At 39.4% G+C, this 17,766-nt stretch overlaps 1 protein-coding gene across 1 annotated transcript; it reads right to left on the minus strand.

Moving 5' to 3' along the window:
* Positions 1 to 8,439: 8,439 nt before the first annotated feature.
* On the minus strand, positions 8,440 to 16,030 carry tnfsf10 (TNF superfamily member 10). The gene is made up of 5 exons (XM_039761506.1): positions 15,864 to 16,030; positions 13,886 to 14,032; positions 13,704 to 13,749; positions 12,122 to 12,235; positions 8,440 to 10,823 (listed from the first exon to the last, which is right to left on the minus strand). The coding sequence occupies exons 1-5, from the start codon at positions 15,975 to 15,977 to the stop codon at positions 10,390 to 10,392; spliced, it is 855 nt and encodes a 284-aa protein (XP_039617440.1). The 5' UTR covers positions 15,978 to 16,030; the 3' UTR covers positions 8,440 to 10,389.
* Positions 16,031 to 17,766: the final 1,736 nt, after the last annotated feature.

Raw genomic sequence — 17,766 nt, forward strand, 5'->3', positions numbered from 1 at the left:
TTGATCTTATCTGCATTGAATTTGATATTTCAATGTCTTCCTCTCCGCATCACCTCATGAAGGATCTCTACACGCTCTTTTTCATCTGCAGCTACAATAATCATGTCGTCCGCAATGATATCCACTCCAAAGGTTTCACTCACTTGGTTTGACTCCAAACAGGAGACTCTTGAATCTGTTTTTTCCCCATGGAGTATTGAAAGTGCAGTGCATTGATGGCTGTCTGTCCAGCTTGATTTGCCAATATCCATCCTTTTCATCAATAATGGTGATTTTTTTTTTCCCAGCCAGTCTACAGTGGACATCAGTGGGAGCTGGTATGGAGTAATGTTGTCTTTTGATAGCCTCGTTCAACTCACATGGGTCTAGGCATACTCAGAGTGTGCCATTTTTCTTCTCTGAAATGACCCGAATGCTAATCCAGTTCATTGGTTCTGTTACCAGTGTGATGCAAAGGAGACAGACTGCCCAATATAGAGAATGCCCTGCAAAGCCCCTGCAGCCCACTTCAATGGGCTTGCAGCAGGCATTCCACCTATGCCTTCTACTACTACTAGCATCACAACTAATAAACATTACTTTGGCTTCAAAAGACCAACAAACAACAGAAGTTTTGCAATTGCAGATTTTATTTTCAGCAGTGGGGCTACTAAAAGAGCATACTAAACCATGCATTTCTACAGTAATAAGTCTTAGCACTGGATATGTTTTCCTCATGCTTCAACGCATTACAAGCTAAGCCACATGAATGGCTGGTCTATACAGAAGTCTTCAGACACTAAGTATACTTTTTTTCAGTATCTTGGAATTAACTTGTGAAGAGGCTCATTCTGTCACTGACGGATGTGTGCAAGGGTGGAGTGTCTACTAATGTTGGATCTTATCTGTTGCCCAGTGCAGCCGGGACATGAACAGGCTCTCGTTGATAGTGGATGGAGAAGCAAACAGACTGACAGACAAACAAATGTAGCCGTGTTAATAACAATCAGAGGATGATTGAAATGTCCTTCTTTTTTATCATGGCTGTGTATGGTGTTTTATTAAAAAGGTAATAATCTCACCATCCTTTCAACCAACTCAGAGTGCGTGATACAGCCAGATAAAATGACTGCAACTGACAATTCATTCTACATATTATGTTGCTGTCAAAGCAAGCATGAATTATGTATTTGTATTTCTCAGCTAACTGGATAATACGATAAAAGTGGCAATTATAAAGGAAGTTTTTGGCTTGAACTATACCAGGTATTTCATTTCATTTCATTTTTAATAATCTAATCCACATATCATTTTTTTTGCATTACTTGCAATCCAGTGTCGAAATTCAAGCCTAGCCAGTAGTTCTTTTAGATTAAAATAAAATGGATCCTGTCTTCAAATGGCCTGCTGTATTAAGTTGTTCATTTTGCCAGAGACCATGTGTGAGAATTTCAGTCAGCCAAATACCTAACAAAATATTTTAGCAAGTTTGATCACCTTGGGAAGTGTAAGAAAATTGTAAAACAGCACTGAATCAGAGCTCGTGTTTAAAACATTAGATGTGTTCTGAAAAACAACCACCCTAAAAAGAATAAAAGGACATTTATACCATTTATGAAAAGGAATATACTCCCAGAAACTGCAATCTGATGAGGTGTGCTTATCGCAGATGACTCAGTTTAGTGGTATTCTACTGGAGAAATAAAGCCCTAGTGGAACAAAGAATGTGTGCCAGATTTAGTTTTTAAAGTAACATTGTATGTCAATAGCACAGAAGTGAAGCTGTATGTGTTGTTGTCTGATCTGGTGAGGACCCTGCAGATAAGGGAAAGAGCCAAACCTACATGCAAGTCCTTGACATTAAAAAGGAGCAAAGATCTTGGTTTTTCAGATCAATACTTGCTTACCTTGCAGAAGATATAAATAAATCATTTTGACTTAACTAAATGCTGGAGATGAATTACATATCTCAGATTGTCAAAAAACACATTAATATGTTAAACAAAACTGGTTATGTTTTATCACTAACAAAGAGAAACATTTTATAGTGGACCGAAATTGAGTTAAGAAATATAGAAATTGAGAAAATGGCTTGTAATTAGAAAGGAACGGTAAATGATTTGGCTTTAAAGAGATAATCATGCTTGGAATGTTGTAGAATATTTTCTTCTTCTAGGAATATTTTTTGTCAGATGAGTAAAAGAATATATCATACTTTTGGTGTGCTACAGAATTTTAGTTATTACTTTATTAAAATTGCTGCCATAAAATGTTAAAAGACCACAAGAGAAGAATAAAGGTGAATGGGGTTATAGGGAAAAACAGCCCACAAAGTCCATGCCTTTTTTGCTGAAATGTCGTTGTTTTGAGAGTTAGGTGGCTGCCTTAGCAGTGGTTGTATTTACCGCCGATTTTCTTTTAAGTTATCCTTCAGCAGGGCTCTGGGAACAATTTTTCAGTAATGGGTGCTTCCAATTGCAGACACTGTACAGTATGCATACATGATCCATATAGGCCTAAATGAACTACATACAATAACACATGCATGATAAATGAGTTTCCATGGCTAGCCCTACTGCAACAATGGCCATCGTTTATTTGTATTTAATTTTGAAAAGTCTCGATCCACTGTACTAATTCCCTTCATAATTTTGAAAAAAATTAAATAAATTAAAAACACAAAAAACAGCAGACTTAGCTTTTTTTCCCCAAGTTTGCAGAATCTTTTGTCAAACCTCCAATAAACCCTACCAGTTGTTCACTACAGTACACATATGCAAACTCTGTAATTGCAAGATGTTTGTATCGTGATTTGCCAAATGACCTTTCAAAACCATAAATGATTTTTCAACAACAACATTCTGCTCAGGTATGTAGACTTTTGTGAATCTCCTTATCAATGTGTCAAATAACAGTTTTATTTTCAAAAGGGATTTCTCACTACTGTGTGAAGTAACAGGTAATGTCACCTGTTAATGGAAATTCCTGAGACGTAAGCTCAAACGTTTGTTGTCATCTGCTGTCCAGGCATTTCAGATGATTGTTTTGTTGACCACTACATCTCAATCTTAATCTGAATCATATAAATAGTGTGTATAAAAAGTGCAAAGAAAGCTAGCGGTTCATCAGAACATCAGAGCTCAAGTACAGCTTGGATTTTGCTTTCAGTGTGTGCCATTTAGGCCGGAAAACAAACCCAACATGGGCCAGGTCCAAGTAAACGCAAAAGTCACTAGCTCCACCAACCAAAAAGCTAGTACTTACATGAAGGAATTGAGCAATTTACAGTATATGGGATAATATATTGAACTTTAGAACACTGAACACTCTAGACGAGAACAGGCCATTCAGCCCAACAAAGCTCGCCAGTCCTATCCACTTATTTCCTCCAAGAAAACATCAAGTCGAGTTTTAAAATGTCCCTAAAGTCTTACTGTCTACCACACTACTTGGTAGCTTATTCCAAGTGTCTATTGTTCTTTGTGTAAAGAAAAACTTCCTAATGTTTGTGCGAAATTTACCCTTAACAAGTTTCCAACTGTGTCCCCGTGTTCTTGATAAACTCATTTTAAAATAACAGTCTCGATCCACTGTACTAACTCCCTTCATAATTTTAAACACTTCAATCATGTCATCTCTTAAACTTCTTTTCTTAAACTGTACAGGCTCAGCTCTTTTAATCTTTCCTTATAACTCATCCTCTGCAGTCCTAGAATCAGCCTAGTCGCTCTTCTCTGGACCTTTTCTAGTGCTGCTATGTCCTTTTTGTAGCCTGGAGAACAAAACTGCACACAGTACTCAAGATGAGGCTCACCAGCACATTATAAAGGTTGAGCAGAACCTCCTTGGACTTGTACTCCACACATCGTGCTATATATCCTAACATTCTGTTTGCCTTCTTAATGGCTTCTGACCACTGTTGGGAAGTCGATAGCTTAGAGTCCACTATGACTCCTAAATTCTTCTCATAAGGTGTACTCTTGATTTTCTGACTGCCCATTGTGTATTCAGACTTGATACTTATTAGGCTGGCAGTTATTTAAAAAATAAAATAAAGACATGGGCTTACTTTACAACTTGAATCACCCTAAAAAAAGGTGTGTTTAAACTAACTGTGGTTTAAGGCTTTAGGCCTGCAGTTCTCAAACTTTGTTTATCTACAGACCAGACAGTGCAAGTCTTTTACTTCCACGTACATTCAGAATTGCACATCCTTATAGCAAAGTCATCACCACCAGAACTGGAATTCATTGTAATACAGTGCATCCGGAAAGTATTCACAGCGCATCACTTTTTCCACATTTTCTTATGTTACAGCCTTATTCCAAAATGGATTAAATTAATTTTTTCCCTCAGAATTCTACACACAACACCCCGTAATGACAACGTGAAAAAAGTTTACTTGAGGTTTTTGCAAATTTATTAAAAATAAAAAAACTGAGAAATGACATGTACATAAGTATTCACAGCCTTTGCCATGAAGCTCAAAACTGAGCTCAGGTGCCTCCTGTTTCCCCTGATCATCTTTGAGATGTTTCTGCAGCTTAATTGGAGTCCACCTAATGAATTCAGTTGATTGGACTTGATTTGGAAAGGCACACACCTGTCTATAGAAGGTCCCACAGTTGACAGTTCATGTCAGAGCACAAACCAAGCATGAAGTCAAAGGAATTGTCTGTAGACCTCCGAGACAGGATTGTCTCGAGGCACAAATCTGGGAAGGGTTACAGAAAAATTTTTGCTGCTTTGAAGGTCCCAATGAGCACAGTGGCCTCCATCATTCGTAAGTGGAAGAAGAGCGAAAACACCAGGACTCTTCCTAGAGCTGGCCGGCAATCTAAACTGAACGATCGGGGGAGAAGTCAGGGAGGTGACCAAGAACCCGATGGTCACTCTGTCAGAGCTCCAGAGGTCCTCTGTGGAGATAGGAGAACCTTCCAGAAGGACAACCATCTCTGCAGCAATCAACCATTCAGGCCTGTATGTTAGAGTGGCCAGACGGAAGCCACTCCTTAGTAAAATGCACATGGCAGCCCGCCTGGAGTTTGACAAAAGGCACTTGAAGGACTCTCAGACCACGAGAAACAAAATTCTCTGGTCTGATGAGACAAAGATTGAACTCTTTGGTGTGAATGCCAGGCGTCACGTTTGGAGGAAACCAGGCACCGCTCATCACCAGGCCAATACCATCCCTACAGTGAAGCATGGTGGTGGCACCATCATGCTGTGGGGATGTTTTTCAGCGGCAGGAACTGGGAGACTAGTCAGGATAAAGAGAAAGATGACTGCAGCAATGTACAGAGACATCCTGAATGAAAACCTGCTCCAGAGCGCTCTTGACCTCAGACTGGGGCAACAGTTCATCTTTCAGCAGGACAACGACCCTAAGCACACAGCCAAGATATCAAAGGAGTGGCTTCAGGACAACTCTGTGAATGTCCTTGAGTGGCCCAGTCAGAGCCCAGACTTGAATCCGATTGAACATCTCTGGAGAGATCTTAAAATGGCTGTGCACCGACGCTTCCCATCCAACCTGATGGAGCTTGAGAGGTGCTGCAAAGAGGAATGGGTGAAACTGGCCAAGGATAGGTGTGCCAAGCTTGTGGCATCATATTGAAAAAGACTTGAGGCTGTAATTGCTGCCAAAGGTGCATCGACAAAGTATTGAGCAAAGGCTGTGAATACTTAAGTACATGTGATTTCTCAGTTTTTTTATTTTTAATAAATTTACAAAAACCTCAAGTAAACTTTTTTCACCTTGTCATTATGGGGTGTTGTGTGTAGAATTCTGAGGGAAAAAAATTAATTTAATCCATTTTGGAATAAGGCTGTAACATAACAAAATGTGGAAAAAGTGATGCGCTGGGAATACTTTCCAGATGCACTGTATGCAGCCATTGGCCATTTCTAAAGAACTGTTATGACAAATGACTTTATGATTCACATTCAGACAGACCGCATTCCACCCGAAGACTGGTGCATGTGTGACTAGCAGTGAACAAGCTATTTTAGGAATAACAGTACTGAGGTTATAGATGACACGATAACCCAATCTTGAGGCAGGAATATTTCTCTGAAAAACGAAGAACAAAGATAATACATTTTGCATCTCCTGTAGTCCACAGAGCCCTGGGTTGTAGCCTAGAATAGCTTGTGCAGAAGGCCATCCATACTAATACCATTCAGTTATTATCCCAACCAAAACGGGTGGTGCAACACCCTCAGCATCCTCCTCTCCATGTTTTTATCCTTGAGCATTCTTCTAAAGGCAGGAACAAATCCCAAAGAATGGCCAGTCCATCCCTGGGAACACGCACAGATGGGCCACTTCAGAGTCAAGTTCTGTTACAGTCTACACATCCAAGAGCTGAAACAAATGGTTCTGCCATTCTTACCAGACTGCTTCTTTGATCCACATTAAATATGAGTGGAGAATGGAGTGACGGTCCATTTAAACTTAGAAACGTGTTGACTGGCAAATGTTTGCAGTACTTCATTACATGTTTCAGATTTTTATACGAGTTTACTACTCTGATAAACAGCAAGGGAGAAGAGAAAAGAGATGTCATGTCTGGGGATAGTGAGAGCACATTTAGCAGGAGTGTGTCACTCCTCAACGTGCTGCTTTTACCTAAAGCACTTATTCGGAATTGGCAGCTGTTGCTTTTCCATCAGCACTGGCAGCTAGATTTTCGGCTGTTTCAATCCGAGTTGTGAATATCTGCTTGACATCCTCCAGCTGATCAGCAAGTATGCTCAGTTTAGACGCGGTTTCCTGAATGTGCTCCTCAATTTTATCCAGCATACCTTTAAAGGCCGCCTCAAAGCGAATATATATGTGCTTCACCGAGTCATTATTATCCTGCTGCACCTCCAGTCGCAGCTTCTCACTTGCCTTCTCGCTTTTCTTTATATCTTCCTTTATCTCTTGTTTGAGTCATCGATCATCACCTTCAGCTCATCGATCATCACCTTCAGCTCGGACAGATCGTTTCTGCTTTCGTGCACCGTAGGTGAGGCGGTGGGCTCTATTACAGCCAGTGTTCCCGGCTCGCGTGGAATAGGTGAAAGCGTGGACTGCAAGGCCTTTTCCAGTTTCAAATGATCTTCTCCAATCGGCGAGCTATCGTGACCTGCGTCACTCGCACACGCACATTCGTTCCCCATTTTGCTCTCAACTGGAGACGATGCAGCGGACCATGGTCTCTAGGAGTCTGGGCTTTCGCCAATCTGATCCAGGTCAGTCTCTGATAGGCCGTACCTTGAGCTTGAACTTGGACTTGTCGTTCTGGGCTTGGATGTAGCTTTAGTTTTCTTTTCCATTTCTTTCTGAGCCCCTTTCTTGCCGGCCATGTTTATATATGCTTGCATATACTGTAGTAGAAACCTCAGGTTGGATAAATACAGGATAACTCAGGATAATAAGAAAATAATATAAAAAAATAACACCGCTGCTAACGGAGCTCCGGTTCAGACATCCATCTCTCACAACGGATCAGACCAACTCCTAAAACACTTGTTAATGTAATGCTGGCATGCAAGCTGGAGAAGGACGTCACCAGTTACAGCTATGCAAACATGCAAACTCTTTGACTATTAAGTCTGTTCATTGATTTGAAATGCAAGGGGAAATGGCCAAGCAGTTCTGAACTACTGAATTACAAATGTCAGCCTAGGGCAGAAGCAGGAAATTTCCCCAAGAACGATCCGTTATGGACGTTAGAGAGAGATGGCATTTTTTGGTGTAGCTTAAAAAGTCCTTATTACAAATAATGGTGACCAGAAACAGTCATTTGTTTGTTTTGGATGGTGAGGTCATTAAGTCACTTTAGTTCATCGTGTTCTGAACAGCTACACATATTGGTCTCAACCTAACAGATCTCCATGAGCTCCAGCAAAAAGGAGGGTGGTATGATGGATGTCGGAGTACATTTCTCTGGCATGGTTTAGGTCCACTGACACTCAAACCAAACCCATTCCCTGGGAGGACAGTAAATGCAATAAATACAAAGAAAGTGAGGGAAGCACAGTGCTGATAGGAGGAAAATTTTCAATCCAAACAGCAGTGGATTAAGATGACAATGTGACCAGTCTCTATAGATCAAAAATGGTCATTGGAGAGTTTGAATTGCCTTCAAATGATGTAAACAGTATAACATGGCTGCAAGATATCAACATAAGATGGCATTTATGGGACATTTTGGTGTGGACTAATGGCGTTAAGTTCATTTTTATTTTACCTGAAAGAAGTGAACTGAAGTTAACCTGGCGGCTTTTGCTGACCCACAAACCATTGTATGACAGTTAACACAGGTGAATTAAAAGGGAACACCTAATACAAAGATAATTCAAATAGAACAGAACTTCAGACCTTTTACTAAAGTATTGCTTTTCCATGGTGTCTGGAATATAAAAGTAAAATAAAATAAAGACACAGCTAAAATGAAACATACAAAGCAATTACGCTAAAACAAAATTTATTGGCTTTGGGCTATTTTACAGTGCAGAGAAGATTAATGTTATATACAAAAATGTACATTTTAAACACAACATTTCATATTGCACTTAAGTTTTCACATTATTCACTGTTGAAACTCATAATATTTCTTGCATACACACAAATGAAAGTAAAACGGAATCATCTCAGTATGTGAGTGGCTGTTTCTGCATGTGTAACAACATAAATAGCGCATTTAGTTTCTTACCTACTTAATCTACTTCAGGGTCTTGATTTGGTAAGCCTAAAGCAACTGACTTTTGTACTAATTCAAAATATTTAAGCACATTATTGTTCGGAAATCTGTGAAGCATTTTTACATGGGGGATAAAAAAAATTGCATTATATAGGTTATGAATTAATGGAGCAACCTAGTGTTTTCTTGCTTTTCTATTTAAAATGAATAAACTGTTCAAGTTTACTGGAAGTACACACTGCAGTTAGTGCTTAATAATCTCCTTTCCAAGCTACATATACAATTTGGAAGCTCTGAAGTCTCTTACCTTCAAACTTGTAGTGCAGAGGCAAAGGCTGGTTCATTCCACTCAAGTAGATTCATGGTGTTCTGTGTCAAGCATTGAAACTGAAAGCCAATATTTAGTCAGTACAGGATCAATGAGACTGGACTGCTAAGCATGGGGTCTCTCAGTGGTTAGTAGTTTTTTGGCATGACATGCGTACTTATCTGATTTGACTGGTCAGTAAGCCAGGTCTGGTGACTCCTCATTTAGTTCAAAGTAAGGTTTTCATTTTTATTCATGCACACCCTCTTCAGGAGATGTTTGCAGATGCAAACACACACAGACATACACACACAACTGAAGTCAGTAGTTTTCTAAAGTTGGTACTCTAGAGATGCCAGCAGAGTAAATGGTGCATCTGTGAGAAGGAAATTTATTACACAAGCTGGAATCAAAACCACCCAACATCTGTGCACAATCAATTTTTAGACAGTTTCAAATAGTTTGCTTGTATTAAAAAAGAATAATTCTATGAAACAAATTAAAAATCTATACAAATCATATGCAAAATGTGTAACTGTAGTGTGTATTACAATTAACTTTTTTTTATACATATATATATATATACACAGTATATATGTAAAGGAAACACTTTGCTAGTTTGTCCTCTTGAAGTCATTGTTGCAATACATTCTTTAGCTGTGCTGTTTGCTCCAATGTAGTAAATTCTTCTATTGATAGTACTGTACCTCCTAAACGCCTCAATGGGTGGAATATTTAAAAACATCTGACAAAGGGTGCTATTTTTGTTATGAGTGACTGAACAAAAGACAGTCTTTAATGTTCTCAATTGTCTTATTTCATTTCTCGCAGAGAAAAAAAACAGGTCCACATTTTCTCACGAAACACATAAAACTATAATGAAGACTTTATCACATTCATTTTGCATGCCCATTTTAAGGCAGGAATTCTCCTTGAACAGTACATGCTAGTTGTTCAGATGGTCCATTTGCTGAGACATGTACCAATCAAGACAGAAATTTGGCATGATGTCATATGATACTTTCTGGGCAAAGGTATCAAAAGTGTTTGTGCTTGAATTGCTTTTCATGTTTGTTGTTTTGTTTTTCCATATGGAAATCTGTGCTTGTAGCTGTTAGCAGCACCTCTAAACCATTATCTGATTCTAAAAATTGAAGACTGCATTGAAAAGGATCACTTCAAAGTGATTTGACCTGTTTTTATCAGCACTTCTTTCTCTCTTAACAATTTCCCCATCAAAACTTCAATCAGAAAAGTGCAGAGCAGGACGCAGAGGTCACTAAGTGCTTGTGGAATCCACAATCCCAAGGGTTGTGTCCTTCTTTTCTTCTCTATAGCAGCTTCAACAGGATGCTATTTTAATGGAGAAGATACTTTCAAAACATTTTGGACAACATTGAAAACTACCTTCTAGCTCACCATAAAGGCTCCAAAAAAACTTGATTCTTCATCCATGTCAACAATAGTAATATTGCTAACAGATACAAACACCCGATCATCTGCTTTTAACTGGAAAGCACCAGCTTGATAGATGGAATACAGGCCATACTCAGAATTCTTTGACCAACACGTTGTTCTGGCATTTTTCATCAGGAGAATGGGCTCAGGGTAGGAAGTTACTTTATAAATGTACTGGAGCATCTGCTTATTTTCCATAAGATTTTCCACCTCACCTGTAATGGGTACTGAATGCCGGAAATATGTTTGGGAATATATGTAATAAAGTCCGGTTCTAGGAATGATTAGCTCACCATCCTTAAAGTGCAGATTGTGTAAAAATGCCAGCCCTCGCTTGGACTCCCAGTTCAGAATCTTCTGACCTACCACCCCTCTGGATAATGAATCTGAAAGGTAAAAACAAGCAAAATAAAAATCAAACAAAGGATAACTCCTCATAATTTTTCCTCAAACTGTGTGACCAAATTAAAGGTTTGTACAAACACTTTCCGTATCTCTCTCAAAACTAAGAGGAAATGTGTAACTTTTCCAGTGGAGAATTTGAATGCCCCACTTGCCAGCCATGGAACAATCTGTCATCTAACAGATGTGCAGGTGGCCCTTAAAATGATGTTATTCACGGCTGTGCACTTTAAGAGGCAGTAAACTGAACTTCTTGTGGCAGAGAACAAATCAGTAACAAACTTTCAAGGGCAGTTAACAATGTATACTGAAGCAAAGATCGTTGATAAAAGCAATGTGAACCACTGAGCTTCACTGATTACAGATACTAAGAAAAGCAACTCTTTTGTTCTCAAGAACACAACTGCTTATGTGTGAATATAAATGCAACATTGCTTTGCGATGAACTGAAGGTTTACTCCAATTTCATGCCTAATTCTGTTTCGATAGGATTGGTTCCCTGAGACCCTGAACTGGGGAAATGGGCTAGAAAATGAATGGATAGATGAACAGCTTCTTAATTTGGGCAATAGGTACACTAACAAACCACTTTATAAACTGGAGTACTAAATGCTACAATATACAAGAAAGAAAAAAAAAGTTATTTTCTATCTGCAGAAATGGAATGGAATGAGGCAAGTTAACAGCTGAAGGTGATCAACACCACAGACAACTCAGTGTATATTTTGCTTATTTATTGATGTTGTCCTAGCAAAAGCTTTGCGTGTCAGCTTGAGGATCTGTAGTGTCATCCTAATTCTGAGATGCTGGGCTTAAACGTCAACTATGCATCAATAGGTTTCACCCTAAGACAGTATTAGAAAAATTCTGAATAATCCTCAAAATCACAGCTTTAAAACAAAAATGAGTGTACTGGCTGCATTTTAGGACAGCATTTTCTGCATTGTCCTAATGTGTCATATTTAAAAGTGGAGCAGACTTTAGGTGATGACGTAAGTAATAACTACTTTGCACACAATGGCTGACACTTCTTAACCAACAGATATCCTCTACTAAACAAAGATACAAATTTCATCTATACATTCAATATTCAATGTCTCCAGCTGAAGGATGCTCTAGCAACATTTTAGTTGCAGCTATTTACTGCCATTCCAACCATCAATCTTATCACTGACATAAATTTAAAATAATTATACATGTCTACATGTACTGTGGCAGAGTAATCACATTCTAGCCAATTAAGGACTACTGCAGGTCTGTGTGCATGGACCCCTGAACTTACTTTCATATTTTTCTTGTTTGTTGATAACATTTCCAGTGAGGTGAGCTGCCAGCTCAGGCCGTTTAATGTGCTGGCTTTCAACCATGATGGATGGGAGGACACGAGAAACTTCATCTACAAAGAAAAATTATTATTATTATTGTGAAGTCCAAGAGTTAGGGCTATCTGGCAATAAAACATAAGAAAATACTTAGATTATATTAAGACTGATCATATTGCATTGCATTAAAACACACCTAGATTTCATTATACAAAATGGAAAACATACTAAATGTTATATGGTGAGTAAAGACGCAGTCAACTTCACCATTTGGCACTACACAGTGTCTGCACTGTTGGTTCAGAGAAGAATTGATGTTTGGGCAGCTGTACCTAAAGCTACAACTGCCGTTATAATAAAATGTCTACAAGTTATGCTATTCAATTACTAAGCCAGGGTAGCAGATCATTTCAGGAATGAGGCCAGGAAAATTCTCACTATATGTGACAATAAGGAAAGTTTGGGATTTGGTGCAAATAAAAATTCTAACGATCACTTGACAAAAATAGCGATTTCCACTAACAACATGTAATGGTACTCTACCTAAATGAACCCCACAAAGGGCCTTATAACCACTTATGGCATTGGAGTTCCCACTGAACAGAAACAAACTGTTCCAGTCCTAATCAATGAATTAGCTGTTGTTTAAGGTGTAAAAACATGGTGAGGCCACACTTTACATAACCCTGTAAGGCAGAGGTCACCAACTCAGGTCCTGGAGGGCAGCACAGTGGCTTCATGTTTTCATTCCAACCCTTTTCTTAATGAGTGACCTGTTTTTGCTGCTAATTAACTTCTTTTTAATTCATTTTAATTGGCTTGCTCTTGAAGTCTCAGACCCCTTGATCTTTTCTTTTTCCTTAAATAGCAGCCAAACAATAATGAGATACAACATGAGCCAAAACAACCGGTGTCCATTATACAATATCTGAAAATAAACAAAGTTGAAGGTCTCAGGAATGTTTATCTGCTCAGGTCCCTAAAACATTTTAACTGCTCTTAGAAAAGAGAAAATCAACAATTTTGGAAATTTATGCTATTGCACAATAAGAGGAGCAACAAGCCATAGAATTAAAGAATGGGTTTAATTAACAATAAGCAACTGGTTGGTGAAATTGGTTGGACTTTGAGGCCAAGAATTAGTTGGTCTTCTGTTGGCTCACTCACTTCACGTTTCATTTCTGTTTGGGTGCCATTTAAGGAAAGAAATGAAGCAATTCAGAGGAATGATGAAGAAATTCAGGGGAACAAATCTTTTAAAAAAAGCATTTCAAATGAATTCAAAAGAGGTTAATTAGCAGCAAAAACAGGTCACTATTCAAATTAAGGGTTAGAATGAAAACCTGCAGTCACTGCAGCCCTCCAGGACCGTTCTTGGGGACCCCTGCTGTGTGTTACACATCAGAATGGGTTTTTACCTAAGGACACAAGCATATATAAAATCCAATATCAGTTTTTTAAGGTAAACTGTGTCAACAATGAAGGAATTGTTTTTAGTTCAATGCATAAAATAAAACAAAATGGATTAAAAAAAATATATACCTGAAACAAAAGAGGACAACTCCTTTCGGTAGCGAGTGGACATTGTCTGTACAACACAAATATAAAAACAGAATAAGCCCAAAGCAAAAGCATGTAATGCCCCCAAATTTCAGATCAAAAGACAGCTTTTTTCCAAAGTGAACTTGTGTACTTTCCACCTGCGTGATACTCTTAAAATGTACCTTTTCGATAAGGAGATGCAGCTGTTCTGTGACCTGCCAGCAGGGGTCATCATCATCCTCTTTAGTGTCTGCTTCGGAACCCTTGAGGAAGTTCAAACTGCTTCTTCTCAAGCAGGATATACTGCTTTTAGAAAAAGTTTCCTTCATCTGCAACATTTGAAACATAAACAATGTTTATCTTGTCTGACAACATCCTGATCCGTCATTGGTTAGTGTCATTTGCACCGTCCTCTTTCGCAGTGAACAGATACATGCAAGAATTGCAGCGCTTTTAACTATAACAAAAAAATCTGACTAGCAACATAAAATGTTAAATTCATAGCAAATATGTATAAAAATGCGTCGTTTCGGTCAACGACAGAGTTAAATATTCAACCACGCCTCTAGATATTGTGTTTTGCACAAAACAAAGTGTAGTAGTAAAAATGCTCTATAGGCGGCGCACGCAAGGCTGTTTACATTAAATAAAGTTTAAAACAAAACATGCACGCCTCTCTCTGTTAAGGTGGCCCATCGGTATTAGATAAGCTCACTGGACAAAAACAAAAGGTCATAAGGAAAGCATTTTTTTCTGACCCAGTTGTATTCGATCTGCAGTTTTACATTCCAAAATAACGTATACAATATGTCCTTTTCAATTCCTCTGAACTTGGCTTTCAAGAAATTTTACTACCTTCAGCATTTGGGGAAAAAACAGACACAGGAGATCTCGGATATATTGTTGCTGTGATGTACTTTGATTTGCTGCATACTGTGCATTTTAAAGTAACCATCAAAAAAGTACAATCATGTAAAAAAAATTACTGTTTTGACGTTTTCTTCTGCTGCTAAATGCAGAGAGAGGACTTTTCTATTAACTGCCGTTTTTCGGTCGATTCGATACTCTTCAGCACGTCACGCATGAAATTACTTCCCAAATTGAAGGCTTTTAAATGTCTTTACTGTAAATGCAGTTAAAGACGCTATACGCTATTAAATTTGTGTCCCATATGGACGGGAAATTTAGCTAGCAAAGTAAATATGCATAAGGCATAACATGACCATACATTTATATGGGAAAATAGGTGCAGCATGCCTCTCAGGCGAAATTTTGTACCCTAAATTTTATTCTCCTATTCTTTTTTATTCTCCTATTCCTTTCATGCGCAAAAAATTAAAATCACTAATACATGTACAGTTATTTCCAGGACTGTAACAGGCATCGATAGTCAAGCAAAGTATTACGTTTCAGATTCCACATTCTGTATCGAGTTTTCACGTTCTCTCAGTCGATAGGTATCCTTGCCGAGAACTGGCGTCCCTTCCAGTCTTGGCTCTACGCGTGAGGCTGTGATCTTCCACTTAACCCATTTCATGGGCATCGGAACCCCAGTCACAACGGACATAAGGCAGAAGCCCAACCAAGTGAAGCCGAATAAACAACCCAATATAAATAGCTTTGTGGGTCTAGTGGGAGAAAATCCCGGAAAAGAAATGCAATCTCTACACAGAAAGACTCGGACCCATGATACTGAATCCATGAAGCGGCAGTAACCCTATCAACCATTAGCTTTTCGTTTATAACAGGTGCTGTCTACATTAGTATGCAATCGTTGATTAATTTTCGGCTTTTCAAGTAATCAGGGATCGTGGGACAAGAGTAGTACGTTCTGTAAGTGAAACTGCATGAGGTAGGAAAAGTCCACGTCGACTATTCTGTAAGCAGCAGATCCGCGCCACCTTAACAGAAACTTTTGTGCTCAAGTTTAGGGCAGAGAGCATAAACTTAAACGGCAAGGTGCCAGCTAATCCTGATATAGTGCAACGATGGCATAAAGTACCTGAAATGCCAATGCACGTCCATCTGTTATAAAACCGTGCACTTGTTTTTGTAGTCCATAGAGCTGTACCGGTGCACTTCATGAGAAGGCGCAGAAAGCATGCAACTGCTTGCAGACCCGCGCCTAAATAAATCTCGTCCAAAATAAATCACACTCACCGTCGCCAACGCGCTGCTGAAGTACATGAACGTCACTGCCACTGCTACAGTCTGCAGGAGAATAGCAGCGAGCAGCAAAAATCCAAGAGTTTGAACGGTGCTTGAGTGAGCCATTCCGAAACATTCGTGTCAACAGCAAATCTGCTAACCTATCTGTGCAAATTATACGAGCACTGGCAAGTACACACTTAAAGCGCGGGGCGGGTAAGGAGGCGGGGCCTCGATACGGAAGGGATGTTCAGTGCCTGAGAGGACGGAGTTCGGACAAAGCAGCGAGCCTCATACCTTTCATATCTACTTTGAGTGCTTTGCCTTTCAGCAGCTACAAATTCTCTATTTACAACCATTTTGTGTAAGTTAATCCAGTTAATTCAGTAACCTGTAGCTGGTCCTTTCTCAGAGACGGGGAGGGGTGTGCCCCGACGTTGAACCTTAACTGCTGTACTGCACCGATCTGGACAAAAACATCCATTTTCATGATTGGCTGAACTCTGATACCATGTACTATATGGGTCAAGTATAATTTCCCACCCCCTTCAAGTTAAATAAGGAAGCTTATAAGTTGCAAGAAGATGTCAAAACATTGCAGTGATTTGTCCTCGGGTGAAAATTACCTGCTACACGAGCTGGCTTAGTTAACAGCTCCAGAGACCAATAGAGCTCTGGAAATTCCAAACTGTCCGCGTGGGATTTTTTTTACATTCTTTCCATATCAGTGTCAGTTTTCTATTGGATACTCTTCTTCATTCTCATGTCACAAAGATCTGTGTGCATAGTTAATTAAACACTATAATATGGCCCTATATTAATGTATATGGACGTGTGCCCAGTAGTAAGCTGGCAGCCATCCAAGGCTAGTGCCTTTCCTGAGCCTGATGCTGCTGGGTGAGTTGCCAGTCTCTGCGACCCTAAACCGGATTAACCATCCATCCATCCATCCATTTTTCAACCCGCAATATCCTAACTACAGGGTCACGGGGGTCTGTTGGAGCCAATCCCAGCTAACACAGGGCACGGCAGGAAACAAACCCTGGGCAGGGCGCCAGCCCACCGCAAACTGGATTAATCAGGTTCAATAATTGATACATATATGAACTAGCCCAGCGCAGTATGGGAGCACAATGTTTAATTCTGCTGCCTTACAGCTCTAGACACCTTGGCTCAATTCCCAAGTTAGTTTGTTGGTGTGTGCAGCCATATCTGTGGGGGGCTTCACAAGAGACTCAAATTTGCAAGTTCAGTTGATTAGTGATTCAAAACCTGGCACTCCATCCATAATTGATTCATGTTTTTCACCTGAAAGAACCCTGTACTGAAATAAGTGGGTCATTAATAAACACAGCAATTTTAAAGACTGTGGAGTGGTGCGTTTTTATGTTCCTTAAGCATGCTATAGGAAAGGAAAATGCAAAAATAACAGTAACATTAGCCACAACAATGCAAACACACGTTATACAATATCTCTTTCTTAATGAACACAAGCCCATGATGTTTTAAAAAATAAATGACATGTCAAGTCACTTTCTAACCCTCTTTATCCAGATCAGGGCCATGGGTAGTTCTGAAGCCTATCCCAGCTAGCACAGGGTGCAAAGTAGGAACAGACCCTGGACAAGGCGCCTGTCCTTTGCAGGGTAAACACCCACACCCACACATCAAATACACACTTGGGGCAACAAACAGACCCAAACAGATGTTCACGGTGCAAATGTTTGAATAAAGGTTGAACAAGTGATGCACAGGAAGGTTATGTGTTACAAATGGAGAACATTTGGAAATTATAACAATTTTGATAAGAACTGGACCTTTTAATCAGCAAGCGGCAACAAAGAAGACCCCATTCTGAAAAAAAGTAATCATAAGACGATATTAGTATACTTAGAGACAATCAGTGCACTCATGG

Source organism: Polypterus senegalus, chromosome 1 (assembly GCF_016835505.1).
Source record: "Polypterus senegalus isolate Bchr_013 chromosome 1, ASM1683550v1, whole genome shotgun sequence".
Taxonomy (NCBI): Eukaryota; Metazoa; Chordata; class Cladistia; order Polypteriformes; family Polypteridae; genus Polypterus; species Polypterus senegalus.

Bases quoted from the DNA above. Each gene is read 5' to 3' on its own strand.
- tnfsf10 (XM_039761506.1), bottom strand. From the start codon at position 15,977: ATGGCTCACTCAAGCACCGTTCAAACTCTTGGATTTTTGCTGCTCGCT. The intron at 13,750-13,885 runs GTACATTTTAAG...TGTGTTGTACAG, and splicing joins TGCATCTCCTTATCGAAAAG to ACAATGTCCACTCGCTACCG. The intron at 10,824-12,121 runs GTAAGTTCAGGG...TTTACCTTTCAG, and splicing joins CAAACAAGAAAAATATGAAA to ATTCATTATCCAGAGGGGTG.